Source organism: Balaenoptera borealis, assembly GCF_965194805.1.
Source record: "Balaenoptera borealis genome assembly, chromosome: 17".
Lineage (NCBI taxonomy): Eukaryota > Metazoa > Chordata > Mammalia > Artiodactyla > Balaenopteridae > Balaenoptera > Balaenoptera borealis.
In genome coordinates this window covers 4414050-4436739 of record NC_138876.1, presented here as the reverse complement: position 1 = coordinate 4436739, position 22690 = coordinate 4414050, and the positions used below count along the sequence as shown (strand labels likewise).

At 52.8% G+C, this 22690-nt stretch overlaps 1 protein-coding gene across 2 annotated transcripts in view; it reads right to left on the bottom strand.

Annotated features, from left to right (window-relative positions):
* The window catches only part of COL22A1 (collagen type XXII alpha 1 chain), a 263198-nt gene that overhangs the window by 89284 nt on the left and 151224 nt on the right, over positions 1-22690 (bottom strand). For both annotated transcript variants that reach the window (XM_082364599.1, XM_082364598.1), the window contains 8 exons: positions 16625-16678; positions 15921-15974; positions 14610-14663; positions 13616-13669; positions 10086-10127; positions 9482-9526; positions 8969-9022; positions 5465-5506 (listed from right to left, as the gene is read on the bottom strand). In XM_082364599.1, the coding sequence (XP_082220725.1) occupies positions 5465-5506; positions 8969-9022; positions 9482-9526; positions 10086-10127; positions 13616-13669; positions 14610-14663; positions 15921-15974; positions 16625-16678 (399 nt within the window). The remainder of the gene's footprint in view (positions 1-5464; positions 5507-8968; positions 9023-9481; positions 9527-10085; positions 10128-13615; positions 13670-14609; positions 14664-15920; positions 15975-16624; positions 16679-22690) is intronic.

The following is a 22690-nucleotide window of genomic DNA, read 5'->3' as shown; positions in this document are numbered from 1 at the left end:
CAGTACACCTCGGAGAGCCTGGATTACATGAGGTTGCTCTCGCAACGAGGTTTTCAACAGATGCAAGCTCATTCCTTCCAGAATCTCCATTTCCCACCAGCTCAGAAGAATGCACTCTGGCTCCAGTCACCGGACAACAATACCCTTATTTCTAGCATGGTTTCCTCCTAGAAAATTTCCCGTGGGGGGCCGGGGGATTTGCAAAATTCTTTTGTCTGGTCCACAAGTCACTGGAGATACAATCTGCAAAGATGAAAGGGCTTAAGGGATGGATTCGGGTGACGCACAGGGAAGGAGTCTGCACACGCTTTCTGCCAGCTGTGTGAAGGAACAGTGGGTGGCAGGAGGCAGGCTCAGGAACCAGGAGTGGTCAGGCCAGGACAGAGGAGAGACCCTGGGGACTCACAGGCAAGATGCTCAAGGCATTTCTACCCAGGGCCTGAGAGCCAGGAGGCAGAGTCTTCACTGCAGGGGTGCACACCAGGTGCCCATCAGTAGCTGCTGAATGCTGAATGCAGGAGCATCGTTCTCCCCCAAATGCCCCCTTGGTGACGTCAGCCAAGCCAAATCCCCTCTCTGGGCTCAGCAAACGCAGGGCGCTGGCTGGGCGTCTGGGAATCCTTTGCAGGCTGAGGGGGTGGAGTCAGGCTGCCTTCCCGAGGCGGCTGCTTCTAAACCAGTTACAAAGCCTCACTTAAGTTCTCAACGGCAATGTCTCCAAGCCTGAGGCTGCCTGGCCCTCCCTCCTCCAGCTAAGGAATGGGTTCCCTTCTCCTCTCTGACATCTCCAGACCTGCTCACCATCTAACAGCCCCTGCTCTGTTCTCCACAAACTGCCATCACCACGCTACCTCGAGGCCTCCCCAGCTGGGGTCCCTGACATCCCCAGAAGGTTCCTCAATCCTGGAGCAGAAGGAAGAGGGGCTTCCCTTCCAGCCCTCCTCCCCCTCTTTATTCCCCTTCTTAATCACGCTGCAAACTTCGCCGCCCCTCCGAATTTCGCGGCCCCTCCCCATGTGCACACAGCTGAGAGCAAGGAGAAATCAAACAGAAGAACATCTTTCAAAACCATCAATACAACACGGTTACCATGGCAATGAGGCAGCCCCAGAGGGATTCATGCAACAATCCACAATGAATCTTTTTTTTTTTTTTTTCATGGACACAGATTCCTTGCTTTGCATCTGAAAGTGACTTCCTGGTTTCTGCACAGCTCAGACCCTGCAGGAAGGTGGCACCACTGGGATTCAAAGAGGAGGCTGGGCAGACCTCTGGCTCTCTCTCAGTCCCTTCCCATGGGAGCACCTTGGAAATCATCTTTTATGGAGCAGTTCCTTTAAGCAGAGGCTGGATGTGCAGGTCTGCCTCAAGATTTGGGGACTCAGGGTGGGCGTGAGGGAGGGAGACCCAGAGGCATCGGGTAGGTGGATGTGGTCCTGGAAGAGGAAGACGGTGGGGCTCGGCCAGGGCCTCATGGCTGACAACCAAGTCTCAATTGCTAAGTCCAGGAAGGCCCTTTGCAAGGTGCTTCACTCCTCCGAGCCACGGGCCATCCCTGGGCACAGGGACGGTCACAGCGACGCCTGCATTGCACCTGCCGCGTTCGAGGCTCCGCCGCCTTGTCCCTTCCAGCCCTTCCTTTGAGAGAGGAGAAGACCCAGCCGGAGGCCCAGCCTGCTCTTCCCCCGCGTCTCCCAGCACTTCTGCAGCCCGCACTGCCCCGTGACGGCCCTCCCGCCCTCGCTTCCTCCCCGTTCCTCCTCCAAAGCAGCTCAAAATCCTCCTCCTCCTTCCGCAATGATTCCGGCAACGACTCAGCCTCTCTCTCTATACTCTGTTCTTTTCCATCAGATACAGGGTCCTTTTGAGCTTCTTAAGTCACAGCTACTTCAGAGTGGAAACAGGGAGGTGGGTCCTCCACACAAGCCCCTCCGCCGCCGCGCGTGGTGCAGCGGGTCAAGTCCTAACAGAGGGAGAACCACGTCCCTGAGAGCAAAGCAACCAGAGGAGGCCGTTTGCTGACCTCAGGGCAGGAAGAGACCCTGAACACGCTTATTTCCACGGGGGCTGCTCATGGAAAGAGGAGGGAAAGGTTCCTGGAGGCTGCGGCCACGGCGAGCATCCTTTTCGGTCAAGTGTTTTCATCTTCACAAGAAGCCACAAGCTGTCCCTCCCCCAGCCACACCTCCATGCAGGCCGGGTCCCCTCTGCCCTCCGAACTGCCCCCTCTCAACCTGTCCCTTCGAGGCCCTCCAGGCCCGGGGCCCCTCACTGCGGACACCCACTGAACTGCCTGCTCTGCCCTTTGGTCTTCTGCCAGCCCATGTGACTCTGTCCTGCTCAGAACCACCGGCCACTCTCCGTGTAGTGAGGAGGTAGCTTTACCCAAAGAGAGGGCTGGCCTTCGCCCTTGGCTACTGGCAGGCAGCCTCCAGGCCCCTGGAACCTCCTGTCCGACCCTGGAGCTGGTTCCTCGCAGGGTCCGTCCCCACTGGCTGCAGGACAAGGTCGGGAAGCCCAGATGCCTGGCAGTGACCGGGACGCAGGGGCTGAGAGTTAGGACACAGCCCGGGTCCAGCTCCCAGACCCCCCGGGGACATCGCGAGCCAGGCTGGGGGACACCGTGCAGCACCGAGGAGTTGCTGCCACTTACTGGCATCCTTGGGTGCGGTGTGAACAGGGACGTCTGACAAGGAAACCACAGAAATGAGAAGGACGTGAATCGACGTTAACAACCTGCCTCTGACAGATTCACCGAGCAAGAGAATACAGCCCCGAGGCCTCCTGTAACCATGACTAGTTTTGACAGTTAGGATCCCACGCTCCTTTCAAGTCCCCGAGTGGGTATTAAGTCCGGAAAGCACAGTGGTTAGCTGTGGGCACGCTGGAGTCCCGCAGCCTGAGCTCAAAGCCTGTCACCTCCACCTTAAACTGTGTGACCTCGGACACCCGCCAGCTTCTCTGCTCTCATCGGTGAAATGGGCTGACACATTCTCCTCTCAGGGTACGGCGGGGCTGAAACGGAAGAATCCATGCGAGTAATCAGAGCTGTGCCTGGACCGCTGGATCCCTCCGGCAGACTCCGCTCCTCACCACCAGCGGCTACTGGCAGTGACGCAGGTGACAAGGAAGCCAGGCTGCGGGACGCGGCTCTGGGCCCAGGGAGCCCAGCTGAGGCAAACTCTCTGTCCCAGCTGCTGAGGACCCCACGGACTGGCCCCCGCACGGCCGTCCCTCTGCGTTGCACGAATACTTCCCAGGCGGCCTGCTTTCTCCCATCTCAAAGCCGCCGCACCCGCCGCTGCCCCGGCCTGGAACGCGCTTCCCTCCTCCTTTACCTGACTGACCGAGCCCACCCTTCAGAGCTCGTGTTTAAACGTCCTGTCTTCAAAGATCTCCCCCCCGTCCACCACTCAAATATAAATGAGGCCCCCTTGCTGTGCACCCTGCTCTTTGCCTTGACAGCATTTACTACGATCTGCAGGGTCTGTGTGTCTGGGCCGCCATGTGACTAGAGTTTATCTCCCTGACGAGGCAGTTTACGCTCCACAGCAGCCAAACTCTGCCAACGTCTGGCGCACAGCAGGTGCTCAAATATAAGTGAGTGGACAAAAGGACATCGGGGACGCTCGTCCAAAAACGCAATGAGTTCAACAAGGAAGGAAAAAAAGGAGATTTCCTACACCGTGCCCTCCAGGTCTCCAAATCCCAGTCTCGTCCCCCCCAAAAACCACTGTTTTTCAGTTTAGCATATTTTAGACCCATTTGTATCTATTTCCAATTGCAATTATGAACGTATAGGAATGCATAACTTTGCACGAGAGTTATACAAATAAGAACAGCAAGCACTGTTATTTATGGTTGTTGATATGTATTAACTCACATATTCCTCACAGCAAAAGAAGCAGTTTTATCTGTTTTTGCCCTGCTTTTATACGTAAGAAGATTGAAGGACAGAGAAAGAAACTTCTTAATGAACTTCACACAGCCGGTGAATGCTGGACATCACGTAGGTGGGCTGCGGAGTCCGTGTTAGCCTTCACACACGCTGTAATTCATAAATTAGTTTTTCTACTTAACTTTGCTTGAATATGGGCATCTTTTTAAAGCCATATGCGTACTGCATGTGTCTGTGTTTAACTTTTATGAAGTAGGATTCCATGATACACATATTCCGTGGTTTAGTTAATTCTCTGCTTCTGGTCATGTAGGTTGCCTGTAATTTTTCATTATAAGCAACACCACAATGTAAATCCTTGTACGTGATTTTTTAAATACACACAATGAAAATAATTCTTCAGGCTAGATGCCTAGGAATGGAATCTCTAATCTGATGGTTAGACAGACACTTTATGATATGTTAATACCAAGTAACCTCTCAAATAAGTGTTACCAATATGCCTCCCACCAAAAGGCAGTGCTCATTCCCTGCAAACCTGCCTACATTAAATATTATCAGTCTTAAACAAGAATTTTACACGGCCAGTTCTGACTCTAAATTTGATTCTGAAATACTTGCTGCATCTCATTTTGAGGGGCATGTATGTGTGTGGGGAGAAAACGGTGGTAGCATCATGATGTAACATACAGAAGACCACGGAGGACGCATCTTTGTCACACTGCAAATGGGATTTCTGGGTGTTCAGGCTCTCTCATCTCCTGCCCTCCATATGAGGCAGTCCCCTGTTGTAGCTACTAACTGGCCAATCCCTACGTGCCCCGCCATGGCCAGCATCTGGAGCCATGTTCACCTCCCCCGAAATCATCCGATCAAAGCACAGAATATCAAGGCTGGGAAGAAACATTCACATGAAAAAAAAAATGCAAACTATATTTGCATATTTATATAGCCTTCGTTTTTTTTTTTAATTTAGTATTTATTATGTACCAGAAACTGTGCAATGTACCTTGTATTATTTCAGTTAATTTTCACTACAAACGTACAAGATAGCTAGGTATAACATTTTTTCTTAACAGATGAGAAGACCAAGTCTTTTTGACACTAAATAACGTGTCTAAGACCGCAGTGCTGGTGAATGGCACAGCCAGCATTCAAACCCACTTTTTTTCTGGCTCCAAAGCCCACGCTGTTACTCACTACTCATCCCGAACTCACAACGCCCACCCTCAGACATGCGAAGGGTAGAAGCATGAGTCACGGCTGTATATCTGTGCTGTACTCTTACCCTGGACAAACTGCTTCTTGTCTCTGGACCTCTGTGTCCCCACAGGCAAGAGGTGGGCATGGATGCTCAGTGTCTAGCCGGTGTTCTAATAAACAGTGACTGTGCTTGCTGAGTGAAATAAATCAATAAGCACAAGGTGGTTCCTAGTGAAGCTTATGCATTTTTGGATTACAGGACCTAGGGATAGGTCTGGCTATTGACAAACTCCCTTAAAGAGATATTTATAACTACGTGGTATGTGTGCAGAAGGAGAAAGGGTTACAAGCAGAGTAACTTACAGTTCCAGGTAATCCCGGGGGGCCTGCTGGACCCGTTTCACCCTAGGTGAAGAAACGGAAAATAAATTACCATTAACCCTCTGCCAACTCTGCCTATCCTGGGATACCTTTCCCAAGACAACAGAATCTCCCACCCCACATCTACCTTGATAGATAGATAGATAGATAGATAGATAGATAGATAGATTCCAAATTATAAAATACTTCAGACATATCAGAACTTTATTTTGAGGAGTATCTATGCTGGTATGTGTAGCTGTAGATCGTTTATACCACTATATACTATTCCATGGTGCACATGGAAGTAAAGTGATCCATGATCCGTCTTTTTTTTAAAGTATAAAACACTTCTTTTTTATTTAAGCCTTTAACAGATAACCAATTGTTTAAAGCAAAAACAATAACAATGTACTATAGGTGTTAAAACACAGGTAGAGGGCTTCCCTGGTGGCGCAGTGGTTGGGAGTCTGCCTGCCAATGCGGGGGACACGGGTTCGGGCCCTGGTCTGGGAGGATCCCACATGCCGCGGAGCACCTGGGCTCGTGAGCCACAACTACTGAGCCTGCGCGTCTGGAGCCTGTGCTTCGTAACAAGAGAGGCTGCGATAGTGAGAGGCCCGCGCACCGTGATGAAGAGTGGCCCCCACTTGCCGCAACTAGAGAAAGCCCTCGCACAGAAACGAAGACCCAACACAGTCATAAATAAATAAATTAAACCTTATTTAAAAAAAAAAAAAAACACAGGTAGAAGTAAGATGTATGACAACAATGGCACAAAAGCTAAAAGGGAGAAATGAAGATATACTGTTCTATGGTTCGTATATTTATATATGAAGTGCTATAATAGCACTTAAAGATTTAATTGTGGTAAGTTAAAGATGTCTACTATAAACTTTAAAGCAATCACTAAAATAAAACAAAGGAGAGACAGAACTAATAAACCAATGAAGGTAATAAAATGGACACAATCCATCTTCCTGTTGATGACATTTATGTGATTCCCCACCTGCTGCAGCCATAACCGTGCTGCAGCAAACCTCTCCACACTGTGCGCTGGAGCCCAAGGGCTTGAGCGCCCTTAGAAACTCCCCTGGGCCCTGCCCCACCCTCTTCGAAGGGGACAGGCTCTTTTCAGGGGCCTGACGGGTGACTATAACATTCCTGTAAACAGCACAGGCTTGGGAGTTGGATCACCTGAGCTTGAAACCTAACTCTACCATTTCATATATGTTATTTTACTTCTGTCGGCTCGTCTTCCTCTGTGCAAAATAATGACAATAGTACATCCAGCTCACAGTATCATCTGGGGGCTGACTGAGATCGTCAGCGAGGGCCCACTGAGGAGGAAACTGTTATTACATTTGCCCCGAGGAAAAGAGGTCACTGGCTACTCCACCAGGAGGTGTGGTCCCCAAAGCCCGTCATTCCATGTGAGCCACGATGGTGTCAGGACATGGATGTCGAGGCCCAGGTGTGTTCCGAGCAGCCCAGGGTCAGGCCTGTGGCAGGCCTGGGTCCACTCATGGTTATTAGCGGACAAATGAATGAATAAAGTTGGCTTAGAGAGAGGCAAGGCTGCTCTTAATAACAACAATAATATGATAATAAAACGTAGTTATACTGTCTTCTATGATTATTTCTATGGTTATATAGGATTTAACTGCAGGTACGACTTACTTTTCTACAGGCATTAACGCCTCTAATCTCCGCCCAAATGCCTGTGACAGAGATGCTTCCGTATTCCCATTCCACGGAAGCAACCACACTCGTTCACCTGCCCAAAGTCACACAGCCAGCAGATGGCTCAGGCTGGTTTTAAACTCAGAATCCAAGCCCTGAACTACTCACTGTGCAGCATTTCCCTGACTAAAGTTCCAGAAGCTTCAGAGAGAAAAACCCTTTCTCAGCGCTATTTGCATTATCCGAGTTTACCCGATTCTCTTCTTGACACTGTCGACCTCGTGCTCCAAAACCAATCTCATCCAAACCAATTTACCCTCCATTAAAAAGTCCAAATGACCAAAGCTGAGCGTGTCCCAGTGGAACGTATGAATAGACATAAACAAGAAGAGGGTTGGAGGGCGTCTCTAACCCCAAGAGCCTCAAGGCCACCTTTCTGGAAAAGCCTCCCCCACCCCCAGGGCTGCAGGGTGAAGGAAGGGCCAGTGGGCCAGTGGGGCAGAGCCCAGGCAGCTGACTTAGAGGAAGATGCTTGGCTGGAGAAGGGTCTTTGAGTTCTGTAGTTGATGTGACCGGCCTGGGTTCCCATCCCAGCTGAGCCCTAGCTGACACAGAGGAATTATCACCCTACTTTCCGAGATGCCCTGGGGTCAAAACTCTCACAGTGGCTGGTGGGGAGAAAGTGGACCAGAGGACTGAGGCAGGGATGCTCAAGGCACAGTCAGAAGGGGGCAATGTTGCCTGAATGTCTTATTTTAGATTTTTTTTTTGACCAGAATTGTCTATTATTACATATTTCTCTAGGGGAAAAGAAAAGCAGGCCAGATTGTTCGGAAGCTTGAACGTGATTCTGCTGTGGCTCTGACAATTCTGCCAAATCAATAAAACGGGCTTAATGGTCTCGCTGAGTCCTCCGCATCCTGGAAATGAGTTTCTCAAATAAAAACTGCACTTCTGAAAAATCCAGGAGAGCAGCAGGCCTGAATGGCTTACCCACCAAAGCTCTTTCCATTCCAGGATCTCTATTTATAGATCGCAGGTCTGTCCAGAACAAAGCCCTCAGCCTTCAGCCCGAGAGAGGGGGATGGGAGTTGAGAAAGGTCGATAGCAGGACCTTGGAGGGGAAGAGCGTGCAAACTTGGGAGAACAAGGTGACAGCACCGTGCCGGAGAGGGGCACCAGGGCCCCCTGGGGGGTCGTGGCCACTCCTCAGGTTCCCCTCGGGCCAGGCTGGTGTGAGGTGTGGACCTGGTCAGAGCCAGGACGCAGGGCCCAGACTGAGGTCAGGTCTTGACTCCACCGCCCTCCATTCACGCAGCCCTGGGAAAGCGGCTTGGCCTTTCTGTGCCTCAGTTTCCTCCTTTATAAACTGGGGGTGTTGCTGATAACATGACCCCTCTCCGGTTGTCACGAGTGTCACCTAAGTCACTACACGTGCAGTGCTTCCCACGATCCTGGTGCACAGCGGGCCCCGACCCCCGCGGGCAGGCTCCTGAAGGCTGACTGTATTCATTACTCTCCACCATTTCACAGAACAGACTCGAGCATCCACCGATTTCGGTATCCGTGAGGGCTCCTGGTACCACCTGCCCGCGGATTCGGCTTGTGTCAGCATCACACAAGGGAGGCGGCAAGGGAGGCACAAGGAGGTCGGATAAGATGCTCAGAACCACACACCGCGTAGAACCAGGACTGAAGCCAGGCCACCACTCTGACTCCAAGGAGTTGCCCTCTCCACTGAACTGCAAGCGACGCACATCAACGACAGAGGGAGGTTCTGCGACTCATGGACCGGATGACCAGGACAACAGCAGAAGCTCCTACCTGTGCACCTCGGTCACCTTTCGGTCCCGGGAGTCCCAGTTCCCCTTTCTCTCCCTACAGAGAAAGATAAAATTAGGAAACATTAGCACTCACCTGAGGGTAATGGCCACCTCTTCCAGGTGAGAGCAAGGGGACCTTGGGAAAAGTATTGTTTCTTTCTTTCCAACCTGCCCTGCCGTGGTGAAGACCAAGTTCAAGGGACAGCCTGTCAGTTGCGCGTGTGAAGCACCGAATTCTGCACCTGACAGATAACAGCCCCAACCGTTCCCATAAATTTCATCTGAAGCTGCTCCACCCTTTCCAGAGAGATCCTGCAGCCACTGTCCTTTTGTTCCAGCCCACGGACTACAGCAGCCCGATCCCCTTTCTTTTCTCTTCCATAAACACTGAGGAAATACGCTCTAATCCCAGCCTGAATCACCACCCATCCCCCAAGGGTCGAAGACTGCAAAGGGGGCTTCCCTCCTCGGGCACAGGCACGTGGCCCTGCGGGAAGACACTGCCGCCACTCACCTGTTCTCCTTTCTCTCCCCTCACGCCTGGGAGCCCTGCCTCTCCCTGTGGAAAGAACACAGCGTCCCTGTTCAGTGGGGTCTCAGCAAGGGGGCTCTCCCGTGGTCCAGGGTGAGGGAACTGTGCTCTCTACTGCCTGCCGTCTGGCCCCCCAGACACCTCGGCTTAGTGGGGGTAACGTGGAAAGCAAGTTCTAGAGAGTCTGCTCATGGGGAGTCCCCACGTGGTCCGCACTTTGCTACTCTCTCTCCTGGGGACCCTTGTTTTGCCTCTCTTGCTGTCTGACTCCTCATTCCTCTGGATCAGCCACGATGTCACCTCCTGGCCACCTCTCCCGACATTCCCCAAGTCTGAGCGAGAGGACTCCTCTGCCCCCCCTCACCTGCACGGCACCACTCGCTGCACCTGTTCAACTGCTCTTGGCCAGTGGTGGTGACCCCAGTACCCACCACAGCGACAGGTGCGTAGGACATGCCGACCGTCACGGGGTAAGTAAATGAGTGCACGACGGGAATGTCGTGAGCTCCAGGGAGACAACTGACTGACACAAGGCGTAGCGCATACTAACAAACGAACGCACTGCATGAATGGAGGTAGAACAGACCTTGTCTCCAGGTCGGCCGGCCAGGCCCTGCTCCCCAGCTCCCTGGAGATAAAATAACAGACACCCCATCATTTTCCACTCGCATTACAGAGGTGGCTGTCGTCCCAACTGGTCCCACACCCCCAGAGCCCCGTCAGCCACAACTCTTGATTCTCACACGAGCAGCACAAGCGTCACAGGCTCTGAAGACCCGAGTGGTTAGCATTTCTGCAGAGAGGGCGTCCACACTCCCGCACATTGTCTTTTGCTTCCCTCAAAAGAAACAGCTTCTGGAGTTGCCCTGACAGCATTTCAACAGGTTGAATCCACTCGTCCTGAATCTAAATACTCACAGTTCAAAACAACGAGGAGCCGAAATCTGTGAGTCCCAGAGACCCCCCAGCTCTGAGTTCTGTGGCCCTTCAGGGAAACCCAGACCCCAGGCCGGGTCCAGTGATGGAGAAGCCGTTGATGAACCTGTCCGAGCTGACGGGCCGTTCCGAGGCTGTCGTGCAGACTCACTGGTAAACAGAGGCGCCCGAGGAGGAGCCCGTGGGCAGGTGTGAGGTCTATTTCCCTCACGCATGGTGTGTTACAATGAAGGCCAGTCTTGGGTGAAATGCTGTTAAACATGCAAACTTATATCGAAAGCAAGCCCCCAGCAGGGATACACCGGTTCCAGTAGCTTGGATGAAGTTTCGTTCCCGACGAGCATTTTGTGGTCACGTTAAAGGAGGAGGGTGCAGGACCAGAGAGGCCTGTTCCCTGATTCCACGGCACCAGGCCGCTGTGCTTACCGGGTCCTGTAAGTCACTGGTGTGAAGAGGCGGCTGCTGGGTGGGTGGGTGGAGGGCCTGCAACTTCTAACCAGCCATGTGTCTTAAGAAACACTATCTTCTTGAATGACAGTGTCTTCCTAACATTATTATGGTACTCAGCGAAACCTTTATGTAGGTTTCCATAAGGAAATGTGGTTTTCTGGTAAGTAAATGGACACATGAACGAATGAACGAATGAATGAACGGGTACGTACACACATAAAGATTTTCCCTGCAGCTATGCCAGATTCCACTGGTAGTGAAGGCTGTACCACATATCAGAGAGGAAAAATAAAGAAAAGAAAGCAAAGAAACTAAAAGCACTGTTTAGCATTAAGCACACATTCTATCCTGTAGCTCTGGTGCCACCGGGGTAACTGGTGTCTGGAGTCAGTGCAAATAGAAATTCTAGACGCGCTCCAGTTTTCCCATCAATTCCCAGTGTTTACAAGCACAATTAGTAAGAACTGCTCTAACCGGAATTGTGTAAATACTTGCTATAGAAGTTGTCACTTTAAATCTGCTAGGACGGTCACACCTTTGCAGTGGGAAAGGCGCTGGGGGGCTGAGTTCGGGTAGAAAGCGTTTTGAAGGCCATCTGAAGTGCTTCCTGAATCCTAAGCCAAAGCACAGGCCACGGAGAGCCGGGCAGCATCCGGAATTCTTGACACGAGCCAAAGAGGTGATGCACCCGCTCAACCCACAGCCAGTCCCTTCTCTGGGCAGACTCAAGACCCGCCGTCCAGGACGTAGCCATAATCTTCTTCGAAGATATTTACCTTTAGCTGGCATGGTGTCAAGATAAAGTAACTAGGACTCCGGCCAGGTCTTCTTTGAAGCTACAAAGTATGCTCTACAAGCATCATAACCGCAGAAATTCACAATTTTGAACTTTCTAGAGAAATTTTTTTAAAGTATCGCACTAGAAATCGTACAAAAATCACACGTGAGCTGTAGTAACAGACCTCTCTGAACCTTTCAGCCATGAGGGGTGAACATAAATACAAAACATGGAGAAGGAAAGACGAAAGAAACCCCCGAGGGCACCTCAGTTTCACCCCAATACTTCTGACTGATCACCTTCATCCACAGAATCGTGCACAGGGAACTCGACGGGAACAGATTCTTCTGAAGACTATTGAACAGAACGTGGAAATTCACACGGTGTAAGCCCAGAAGGGTGTGGCAACTCAGAGGTTTGAGGAAACACAGCTCTAAGGTATGGGCGACTCCATAAACCCCACGGAGTCCGAAAAGGAGAGTAACAGGGAGCGATGCAAAAGCTGCAAGTTATTCTGGGAAATGTCTGAATTTCAGCCAATCGCTCAGACCCTAGAAGGTGGCCTTGCTGCTTATAAGACCACGTGATTCACCCCTAACCGGCACCTCAGGGCAGGGCGTGCATGTTTGGTCCATGCTGTGACAAAACACAGCAAGTCACACATCATTACATTTCAATCACTGGGGATCATTACACATGTTTTTTTAAAGCACGAACGTTGAGTCTTAAAACACGAAGGGCCGCTGTGCTCACAGGTGGCAGGGGCGGCTCGCTGTGTGCCGATGGGGGCCAATAATCAGAATCTGGGGTCCAGGGCGGGCGGGAGGCTCCTGGTGGGCACTATTTGCACACTGAGTCCTGCCGGCGGGCGTCCTTGAGACAGCTGCGGTGCGTTATAACCTGTGGTTTCCATCTGGTCTGAGGAACGCTCGCTCCTTGAAAACGCGAGGCAGCAGGGAACCCAGGGTCCCGGGATTTGCCAATCGGCCCTTCACTGGCCAGCGAGGTGAGTCCAGGCCACAGCTGTGCCCTCGCTGGGCGGTTTGTGACCCACCCTCCGTCCAGTGAGCCCTCGCCGAGAGCCCACCAGGTGCCTGCCCGTGGGCCGGGGGTGGGAGCTGGTGGCCGCAAGCGGGTCACCGCCTTAGCTAGTGCTTAAGCCAGTAGACTCGCAGGCCCTGTGACGGGAGGCAGAGGGCTCCCCATGCGCTCTCCTGTGTGGACACACGCCTCTCCGGAAGCAAGGCGCTGTGCACACGCACACACCGTGTACACACCCATACCACACACGCACACACCCCCCACATACATACAGATATGCACACACGCCACACCACATATACATACAGATACACACACGCCACACCACATACATACATACAGATACACACACACGCACATACATACACACGCACGCAGAGTCCAGCCCTCTCTCTTCTGTACCCGCTGCACTCTGAGCCCAGGCCACATCTGAGATGCTGAACTCTACAGATGAGCCCAGCCGAGCTTCCTTGCTTCTGTAGGGGTCAGGGGTCAGGGAGCATCGGAGGGAGGGAAAAGCTTAGGGGACAGGAGAGAGAGAGGAGGGGGTATTGACCCCCTCGCCTCTTCCCTCCCAGGACGAGCCAGACAGCGATGCTGGCCTTCTTCCCAAGGCTCCCGCTCTCTAGGGGGCTCCCTCCTCCAGCTGCACGGCTCCCGGGCTCCAGGAACGCACTGTCCCCTTTGCTCCTCTGCCCCAGGGGTGGCATCCGTTGTCGCCAGTCCAGGGTGTGCCACCACAGACCCCCTGACCCCGCCCTCAGCCTTTCAAACGGCCCCTCTGCAAGGACCCCGGCTGTTTCCTGCCACGCCCCAGCTCATACAGACGCTGGGCCCTGACAGCTGAGGTTCACACACAGCCCCAAACACACCGTTTAGAATGACAGACGTGATGGGGAAGGAGTCCCTACCCGCGGGCCAGGCTGTCCGGGCAAACCGTCCGCCCCTCTGTCTCCCCGGTCTCCCTGTAAGGAACACAAACAGGAGTAAACAGGAGGGGCTGGGCTTGGAGGAAACAGCCTCAGGACTAGGTCCAGGCTGGAAGGAAGAGAACTGCTGGGACTTAAGTGTTACTGAACCTCTTCAATTCTGTGTGACCAGAAACAGCAGCTCAAACCACCTCCTAGATGCCATATTCAACGGCTCTGCTTTTGATTTATAAAGACATGAGTGAATGGAAATGAGGGATGTAGAGTAGGGAAGATATTGCCTAAGTGTTTTTAAGACTACAAAATACTTGGTTAGCCCTTATCTTTTGTCTTGAAAGATGAGAGAGGAGGATGGAGAATATTTACAAAAAATACCCATAAAATTAAGTTGAATCCATACTTATTCTATATCTTGTCATGAAAAAGTTAAGCTTCTAAGTCTGCTTATGGAAAAGGATGATGAATTTTCCTATAATATCCAAAAGTTGCCTTTCGAGGGCTGTTGACATTCACCCTTGAGCTCAATGTCTGTTATGAAAAGGTGAAGTTCACTTGTTAAAAGTTTGACTGTATGGTTTTTTAATTGTCCATCTGAAGTGGGTAAACTGTGAACTTGCTTCCCAATTTTATGATAGTTAACCTCTGACTCTTTTCTTAATGATCTTACTGTAATGAGCCCCACCAGAGTATTTTTTAAACTGAAGTCTCTTAATATGTAAGAGTATCTGAAAGGTTCTTCTCCTTGCAAATAAAATACATACATATTTCTAACAGAATAATTTTAAAGTCCTAGGCCTCCAAATCCTTCCCTAGTTACCTAAGTAGGAATAAGGGGCTCGCCCATATCTGACCTTGGAAATTCAAACATTTCTGAGCCCGGCATGACTCGGAATCCAAACGTGATCCAAGGCCCAGGCAACCAACAATCAAAAATCTCTTTGGCTTCTGTGTTTTGGGTTCCCAAACTCACACCAACCTTGGGTCCTGGCAGGCCTGGGGGTCCGTTCAGCCCATCCTTTCCAGGAGGTCCCTGGGCCAAGAGGGAAAAAAAGAGACCAACATGAAAGGCACGGTTAGGGAAGCGCTGCACTGAGTTGCTGCCAGCCAGGAGCGGCTTCTGCAGCCAGAAGCTGGTGGGCACGGTGGGCGAGACACGCAGGGCTGGTCCTGTGTTCCAGCTCTCCGGCGGCGCTCTCGCTGCTGTAAAGTGTTTGTGGGTGAAACTGTGTGGACCACGTGTTCAGGAACGTCTGTGGGTGACAGTTAACCACGTGTTCCAGGTTTGGACCCGTTCGCCTGAGAGTGGACGTCATGGCCCTGAATTTACGTCGAGAGCCTTAGGCCTGGTACCTGGAGCTCAACAGGGCCGAGCGTGCTGGCATCCAGCAATCACGTCCCCTCATCGACAGCCACCAATGGATCTGTGGTCCAGTGACAAGGGGACAACCACCGTGCGCTGCACAGTCGGATTTCCCTCTGTCATCCTTTCTCCAGCGTCCTGACCCCCGTCAGCTCTGTGGGTCGCACAGGCTTTCTGTATCCACAGCCTTCCCCTCCTCTGCTGGCCCCATCAGAGAACCTGCAGTAAGGAAATCCCTTCCGGAGGAGCAGAAGCCTCCTGAGGGCCGTCACCAGGCCTGTGACGGCCCATCACGGTCACCTGGTATCGGAAGCTCAAGGCCACCCCTACCATCCTGCCCTGAAGAGCTACAGGCCAAAACGGCAGGAGACACCCAGCTTCAATCTGTACCCGCTTCCTTGTGTGGAGACATTAAGGTTCAATGAGCTCTACCCTCAGGACTTAGAAGGAATGAGAAGGCCCAGATCCCTAGGATCTTTTTGGTTGGGAAAGAAGAAACACAATCAGCATAGTGACGGGAAGAGCCCTGCCACATCCTGGACCATGTCTCACGTCTCCTCCTCCATCACTTCTGTGACCCTCTGTCAGTGTCCCTACAGACGAGAAGCCACACTTTAAACAGCAAAGGACTTTCGAATGTCCCTTTGAGTTACAAGAGCACAGGCGGTGGCCTAGGGAGAGGGTGCTCCAGTCTGCATTCCGGCTGGGGCCACGGGGGAGCGGCCCCAGGAGACAGAGCACACACGTGACAGGCACCACGGAAGGAAGAAGGCAGGCTGGGTACCAGGGCCTTGGTCCCCGCCGACAGGGAGGAAAGGGCATGGAGCGTCACCCGCTGGAAAGCGGCCCAGGTGGCAGCTGAAAGGGCCCGGCCACAGAGGATGGGAGAGACGGGACAGTGCAGGGAGGGACGCCCTGGTCACTCACCGCCTGCCCAGGGTGCCCGGGTTTTCCTGGGAAGCCGATCTCTCCAGGCAAACCCTGAAAAGGGAACCAGAGGGGAACCTTCAGTCTGACCTCTTCCAAGCATCAGCTCCCTTCTCCCAGCACCTTTCCTGGCAGGAGCCCAGGTCTCCAGCTCTGACAAGGGCACCCAGGGGTGGATACCCCTCGGGGGCATCTGGCTGTCCTTGGTGTGGGCCATGGTGAGACGTGGAATCGTCACACCTCCAAGGCTGGCCGGCGCAGGGCTCGTCTGGTGTGCAGCTGGGGCCGACGGCACGTTCATTCCCGCCTGGCGGGATGGGTGGAAACGCCTCCCTCTGCCCCACCCAGCGGGGCCCCACCCCTCCGTTCGGCCTACAGGGAACCTTCCCAGAGGGCTCCTGAAATGCGGGAGGGGAGACAAACCGCACGCTCCTGAAAGGCCTCAAAAGGACGACCCCAGCCCGGTGTGCCCCTCCCCCTGCATCTCTAGGAGCAGCCAACGATGCGCTGTGTGAGCTCAGATGCTACTTCCAATCGAAGGGGCTCCAGGGCCGGCTGCCGGTGGGGCCCTCCTTGCTCACGCCTTTGCTCTGCTCTCGGACAAAGAGCGAACACGTGGCTCTGCACCACGAGGTCCCTGGCTCCCAGGGCCACGAACCCTCCATCTAAGTGCCCTGGGGAGGGAAAATCAAAACCAATCTCACCGGGGGGCCTCCGGGTCCAGGGGGGCCTGGGATGCCAGGTGGTCCTGGGGGGCCCTGCAGAGAAAGAGCACAGCCTGGGTTACAAACGCGCGTGGAACAGCCTCCTGGTGACACTGTCCTCTGAGAGCGGAGAGGGATGGGGACCAGTGAAGGGGGGCGCTGCCGCTTTACTGGAAATACTGTATGTTTTCAACAAAAAGGAACAAGAGCAAAAAGAAAAGGTCTGAAGTAAAATTCGCAAAATGGTAACGTGTGTACTATCTGGGTGGTGGGATAATATAACTGTCTGTTATATTATCTATTCCAATATATGTTTAAAATATTTGAGCATTTAAAATAAATACGTACACGCATGAACACACATACACATGATGGGTTAACCCGTTAACAAAAATCTTCTAGAACAGTGGTTCCCAAGCATTATTCAGCATCGAATCACCTGGGGTCAATCAAGAGATCTGTTCAAACCCTCTCTCTCTCCACTACACACGTTCTAGGAGATGCACCTCTGGCCTTTGCCTGTCCAGGTGTCTCTCCAAATATGCCCTCCCTCTCCTGTCTCCCTGCTCGGATGGATGTCTCCACCTTTCTGAAATTTTTGGCAATTCCCCAGGCAGAATTAATCGCTCCCTCCCCCAAGCCGAAGGCCAGTGTAACAGTTCTCATCTGATCCCCGAGCCCCCGAAGGCAGAGCCCCCCTCTTGCATCCCCCCGCATCTCATCTCGCACAGCAACAAGCCCAGGGCTTGGAATAGAGCAGGTGCTCATTAAGTGTTTGAAGAAGTCAACTGCATTGAACACAGCTGAGGAGAGCGCTGTGCATTCCGAGAGAACATGACATTGCCACTAGAGGGCGATAAATGCTAAAAAATGGCCAAGGTTGCCACCTCTGCAGACAGTTCCCTTTTCTCCCTCTGGGGGCGCTGGTGAGTCAACAAAGGGCAGAGAAAGGCGACGTTTACAAAAGAGAACTTTTTGGTGGCACCTGGACCTAGTTTTCTACGTAGCTCACTCAGTGCTGCAGAGCCTTTAGGGATAACGTCTACTTTTATTAGGAGACATCTGCTTGGAGCTGGAGCAACTGAATGGCCAGGCAGAGCTGGACAGTGGCCTGGGTGGGTACCGATGCAGGGTCCCCCTAATGGATGAGGATGGAGGTGGGGGAGGGCACCAAAGAAGGCTGGTGACCTCACCCCTATCGTGGCTCAGTCCTGCTCCACCCGCATCTGCTCCAGCTCAGCTCCGCTCACCTCCCGGCAAAGCAGGAGCCCTGCAGGTGGCACTCCCAGGACCCACCCTTCCATAAGGCATGTTCCAGGTGACCTTTTTACATCACCCTGACCTCTGAGGCTCTCACAGCAACCTCAACCCCATGGAACTCATCCAAGGCCCCTTCTCACCTCATGCAGCTCTCTCTCTGACAGCAAATGGGATACACTTAGCTTTCGTCCCTCCTTACGTTCCCCGTGATGCTGATGGCCCCTGGAACGCGCCGGCCACTTTTAAAGTGATCGTTCCAGGAAGCTGGCCTCCTGACCTGCTCATTACTCTGACCTTGTTTCCCCTTCCTCCTCCGTCTCCTGCAAACGTCCCTGCAGGCTGCTGCTGTTTGCTTGTTTCACTCTCCAGCACGTTAGGGTAGACAGATCTTCAGGGATCCTCTACTGGAAATGAAACCTCCTTGTTTAACAATAAAGAAAACTGAGGCTCAGAGAGGGTAAGGGCCCCATCTGAGGTCACACAGCCATCGTCTCCAGTGGATCCTGAGCAGTCCAGCTGCTGCAGAACCACCTGGAAAGCTCGTCGTAAATACAGGTAAACAGGCCCCTTGACTGGACTCGAAGGCACAGGTCTGGGACAAATTTGAGGGGCCAGTGACTTCGGAACACTCCCCAGGTACCTGTGGAGAGCAGCCAGGTCCGGGAATTACCTGCCTGGACCAACCCCATGCAGCACCCTAACTACCATCCTCTCTGCTGGTAATACTACAAGCCCAGGGTTCCAGCAGGGACCCCTGAAAGGAGGGAGCAGGAAACACAGATGTAGGAGAAGGCCGAGGGGGCAGCACCCTCCATTGAGGGTTCACTCTGCCCTGAGCTACGTGCATTTCACCTCATCTTAATCCTCACGCTAATCCTTTCAGGCGGGCCCCGTTCATCCCGTTTTGAAGATGAGCAACTGGAACCCGGAGGAAAGTGAACCGGCGTTAGACACGTGGCATCCGGCACAATGTCCCTGGTCCCTCAGCCCCTCCCTTGTGAAGTGTCTGCCAAGCTCCCCGCCCATCACAGCCAATCCACCCTTAAACAGCCTGACCTCCTGAAAGACTGTCTGCGCATTAAATGAACTTGGGGCTTTCAAGCCCAGCTCTGTGATCTCCAAGTCCACCACCTTCGTAGGACCACAGCACCTGGGTCGTTTCTCTGCATGCGGTGCAGGTTAATAACGATCTGCCTGTTTGATGCTACCAGCTCAGGACCGAGAGCAGAATCCCATACGCTCATCAAATAACCACCGCAAGGGCCTTCCTTACAAAGAGGAGGAGCTGGAGGAGGCGGGACAGCCGCTCCAGACGCGGCCGCACGAGGGGCCGGCCAGTGGCCTGCGGCTTCCTTTCCAGCCGGTCAGGGGCTGCAAGTCCCAGCAGGAAATGTTGGGGTGAGAGGTGGACAGCAGTCAGGACTCAATTCCAGCCAGCCTGCCCCGTGGACGCTGCCCCGGGGCCACACTGTGCCGTGTGACGGCCACACAGGGACACGGAGCAGCCGCCTCCCAGGAAGGCTGCGTCCAGCCCCGCCAGGTCAGAGGGGACTCAGCTGCAGCGAAACTCCGTGTGTTTCTGATACCACCGCCTCTGCCAGCCGGGGACAGGGAGTGCTGGGAGGATGTGGGTGCACAGGCCCATCAGCCATCTGCACCTGGCGCCCTCAGCTGGGAGGGGGCAAACGTGACTTTTAGGGTGCCTGCCACACGCTCGGCCTTCTCCGAGGTCTCCACACACGGGGCGCCATGACCTCGGTGGTCCCCGACTCCCTGGCTGCGAGCCCCGGCGCTCAGGGTCTACACGCTGCTGCAGCCGATGGTCAAGGCCGCGAGTGAAACCCCAGGTCTGCTGCCTCCTATCCACGTGGCGAGCTCCTGGCCTTGCGGAGGTCCACTTCCCCGGGCTCTGCAACGGGGGTAGGAATCCTACAGCCCAAGACTGCACATGATGATGCAGCAGGACAAGAGGTCCGGGCCTGGTCGCTGAGGGAACAGAGCGGTGGGGTGCATGCCCCATGAGGTGCACCCCAGTTGTCCCAGGCCACGTGGCAGCCTCCGTCCTCTCACTGCCTGCACGTGAGAATGTTCTAGAGAATGTTCCCCCTCCCCCAGGAGGCTTCAGAGGCAAGGAAACCTCGCATCTGTCACCACCAGCCAAAGTGCAGCGTGTTCATGAGTGAGAAGCATCATGGAGTCTGGGGGCACAGGAGCCCCGGGTGGAAGACGAGGTGTCGCTGGGTGATGGGATGCTGGCAGCGCCCGCTGATGCCATGGAGGGGAGCGGGGAGCGAGCAGGCAGAAGCTTCGGTCCTTACATCAGAGGCCTCTGCAAAGTTCTGGGGCCTCTGGAGAAGCGGCTCCTGGAGACCAGGATGGCAGGGGTGAAGGTCCTCCCTCCAGTCTACACGTATCGGGCACCTTCCGTGTTCCCTCCGGATCTCCAGGTGACCCAGCCCTCCCTTCCAGAAGACTGCAGTCTTGCAGAGTAAATAAAATGCAAGCCCGTGACCTCCTGGGAAAGCCGTGGGCTTGGCATCAAAGGCAGATGGTTAAATTCTGAGCAGCTGTTTGACTCGAGGCAAAGTATCTGGTTTATCCAAAGCCTGATTTCTAAACATACAGAGTAGTAGGTACAATAATACTTTCTTTTCATAGTTTTTGTAGCAAACCCCTGGGTCCTGGCACATGGAAGAACTCACGAGATATCTGTTGAATCTAATTAAAAATATAGAAAATGACAACAAAGAAGAAAGATGCTCTAAATGCACAGAAATCAAGTAAAGGCATAGCGGGGAAATCGCGGATGCATCTCAGAGGGTAGGGTGAGTTTGGTCTTCAAGGGCCAAGTGGGGCCTTGGCAAACGAAGTGGGGTCGAAGAGGGCGGGCACCACATGTGGACGGAACAGGATAAACGGGAACAGGCAGCTTGGCATGACTGGGGTGCTCAGTAAGAACAGGAAGCAGAGGCCCCTAAAACGAGGCAGCAAGTCTGGGGTCTGGAAAGTCCAGCTTTGTCTTTGAGGCAGCTCAAAATAACAGAGGTGTTCTAGAAGACAGACACAGTCTGATCTGTGCTTAGGAAGCTATTCTGCTGTCCTTAGGATCACTAGGGAGAAGGAATCCTGGAAGAGACAGACCAGGAGACAGTGAAACCACGGCGCAGGCAAGACGCCAGTGAGGCTGGGCCCCGTGCAAGTGGATGGCGGGGAGGGATGCAGACCTGGGGATGGTCTGCACGGCAGTTCAGCGGTGACAGGTGAGCATCTGGCGGGGGTTGGATGCTACCTGAGACACTAAAAGGAGGAGAGGCTTTTCCAGGAAATCGACTCTGCAGGGGAAGGAAGAGATGTGGGGTTGGGGTGGGGGGGACGGGTTAGTCTGGGATGTGAGTTACAGGCCCTTCAGAGCCTCAACTAGAGAGAGATTCCCATGGGGTAGCTGGGGGCGTGAAGAGAGTGCCGGAACCCAGTGACGCCACTGGTGGAAGGCTCTGGTGAGGCGTTTACATCTCCCGGATCCTAGCGCACTCCACACAGAGCTGAGCGTAACATCAGCTGTCCTGGATGGTGCAGATGGCACTTCAGAATCTTCCAGTGGCCTTGGGGACCTTACCAGTGACGGGCAACAACTACTGTTGAGATTGGACTAATCGCCCCGCCCAGACTTCTGGTTGACTTTAATTAGTACCCTCACTTTATCTTCTCTTTCTCCTGAAAACAAGTTAAACAAAACCCCAAACAGAAAGGCCATTTGAGTCACTTAGTTGGTAAGTTTCCAAATGAAACTAGCTGGCTCATTACTAAATCAATTTATGAATTTTCTATTTTGTTCTGCACATACTGGCATTGGGATTTTTAGGCACAAAGAAGCTGCCTTCCTCCCACCAAAACAAAACAAAACAAAACAAAAAAACAAAAAACCCTGCTTGCTACAAGCTTCACTATTCACAACAGCCATGACATGGAAACAACCTAAATGTCCATCAACAGATGAATGGATAATGAAGATGTGGTACATACATACAGTGGAATATTACTCAGTCATAAAAAAGAATGAAATAATACCATTTGCAGCAACATGGATGGACCTAGAAATTATCATACTAAATGAAGTAAGTCAGACAAAGACAAATATATGATATCACTTACGTGTGGAATCTAAAAAAAAATGATACGAATGAACTTATTTACAAAACAGAAACAGACTCACAGACGTGGAAAACAGACGTGTAGTTGCCAAGGTGGGGGGAGGATGTAGTGGGAGTTTGGGGTGAGCAGATGCAAACTATTACGTATAGGATGGATAAACAACAAGGTCCTACTGCAGAGCACAGGCAGCTGTAGTCAGTAGCCTGGGATAAACCGTAATGGAAAAGAATATGAAAAGGAATGTGTATACACATAACTGAGTCCCTTTGCTGTACAGCAGAAATTAACACAACATTGTAAATCAACTATACTTCAATAAAATAAATTTTTTTAAAAAGCTGCTTGAAAGCCAAAGACTCTCTGCACTATTATGCCTCTTTCGTAGGTGAGGATATTGGGGTTTCAGGAAAGAAACGTGGCTAAAGGAAAGTCAAGACTGAAAGGCAAGTCTCTGTGTGGCCAGGGACTCTCCGAGGAGCCAGAGGCAAGTCACCCTCCCCTCGTCACTGACGCGGATGTTGTGCGCGGACCAGGCGGAAACCAGGGTTCCAGGGACTGGCGTTTGGAGGCACGTCCTGTGTGTGTGTTTTGAGGGAGACTCTCCCGAGCTCCCACCTTTATGTCAACCAGGGGAGCTTTGCATTTGTCTAGTTC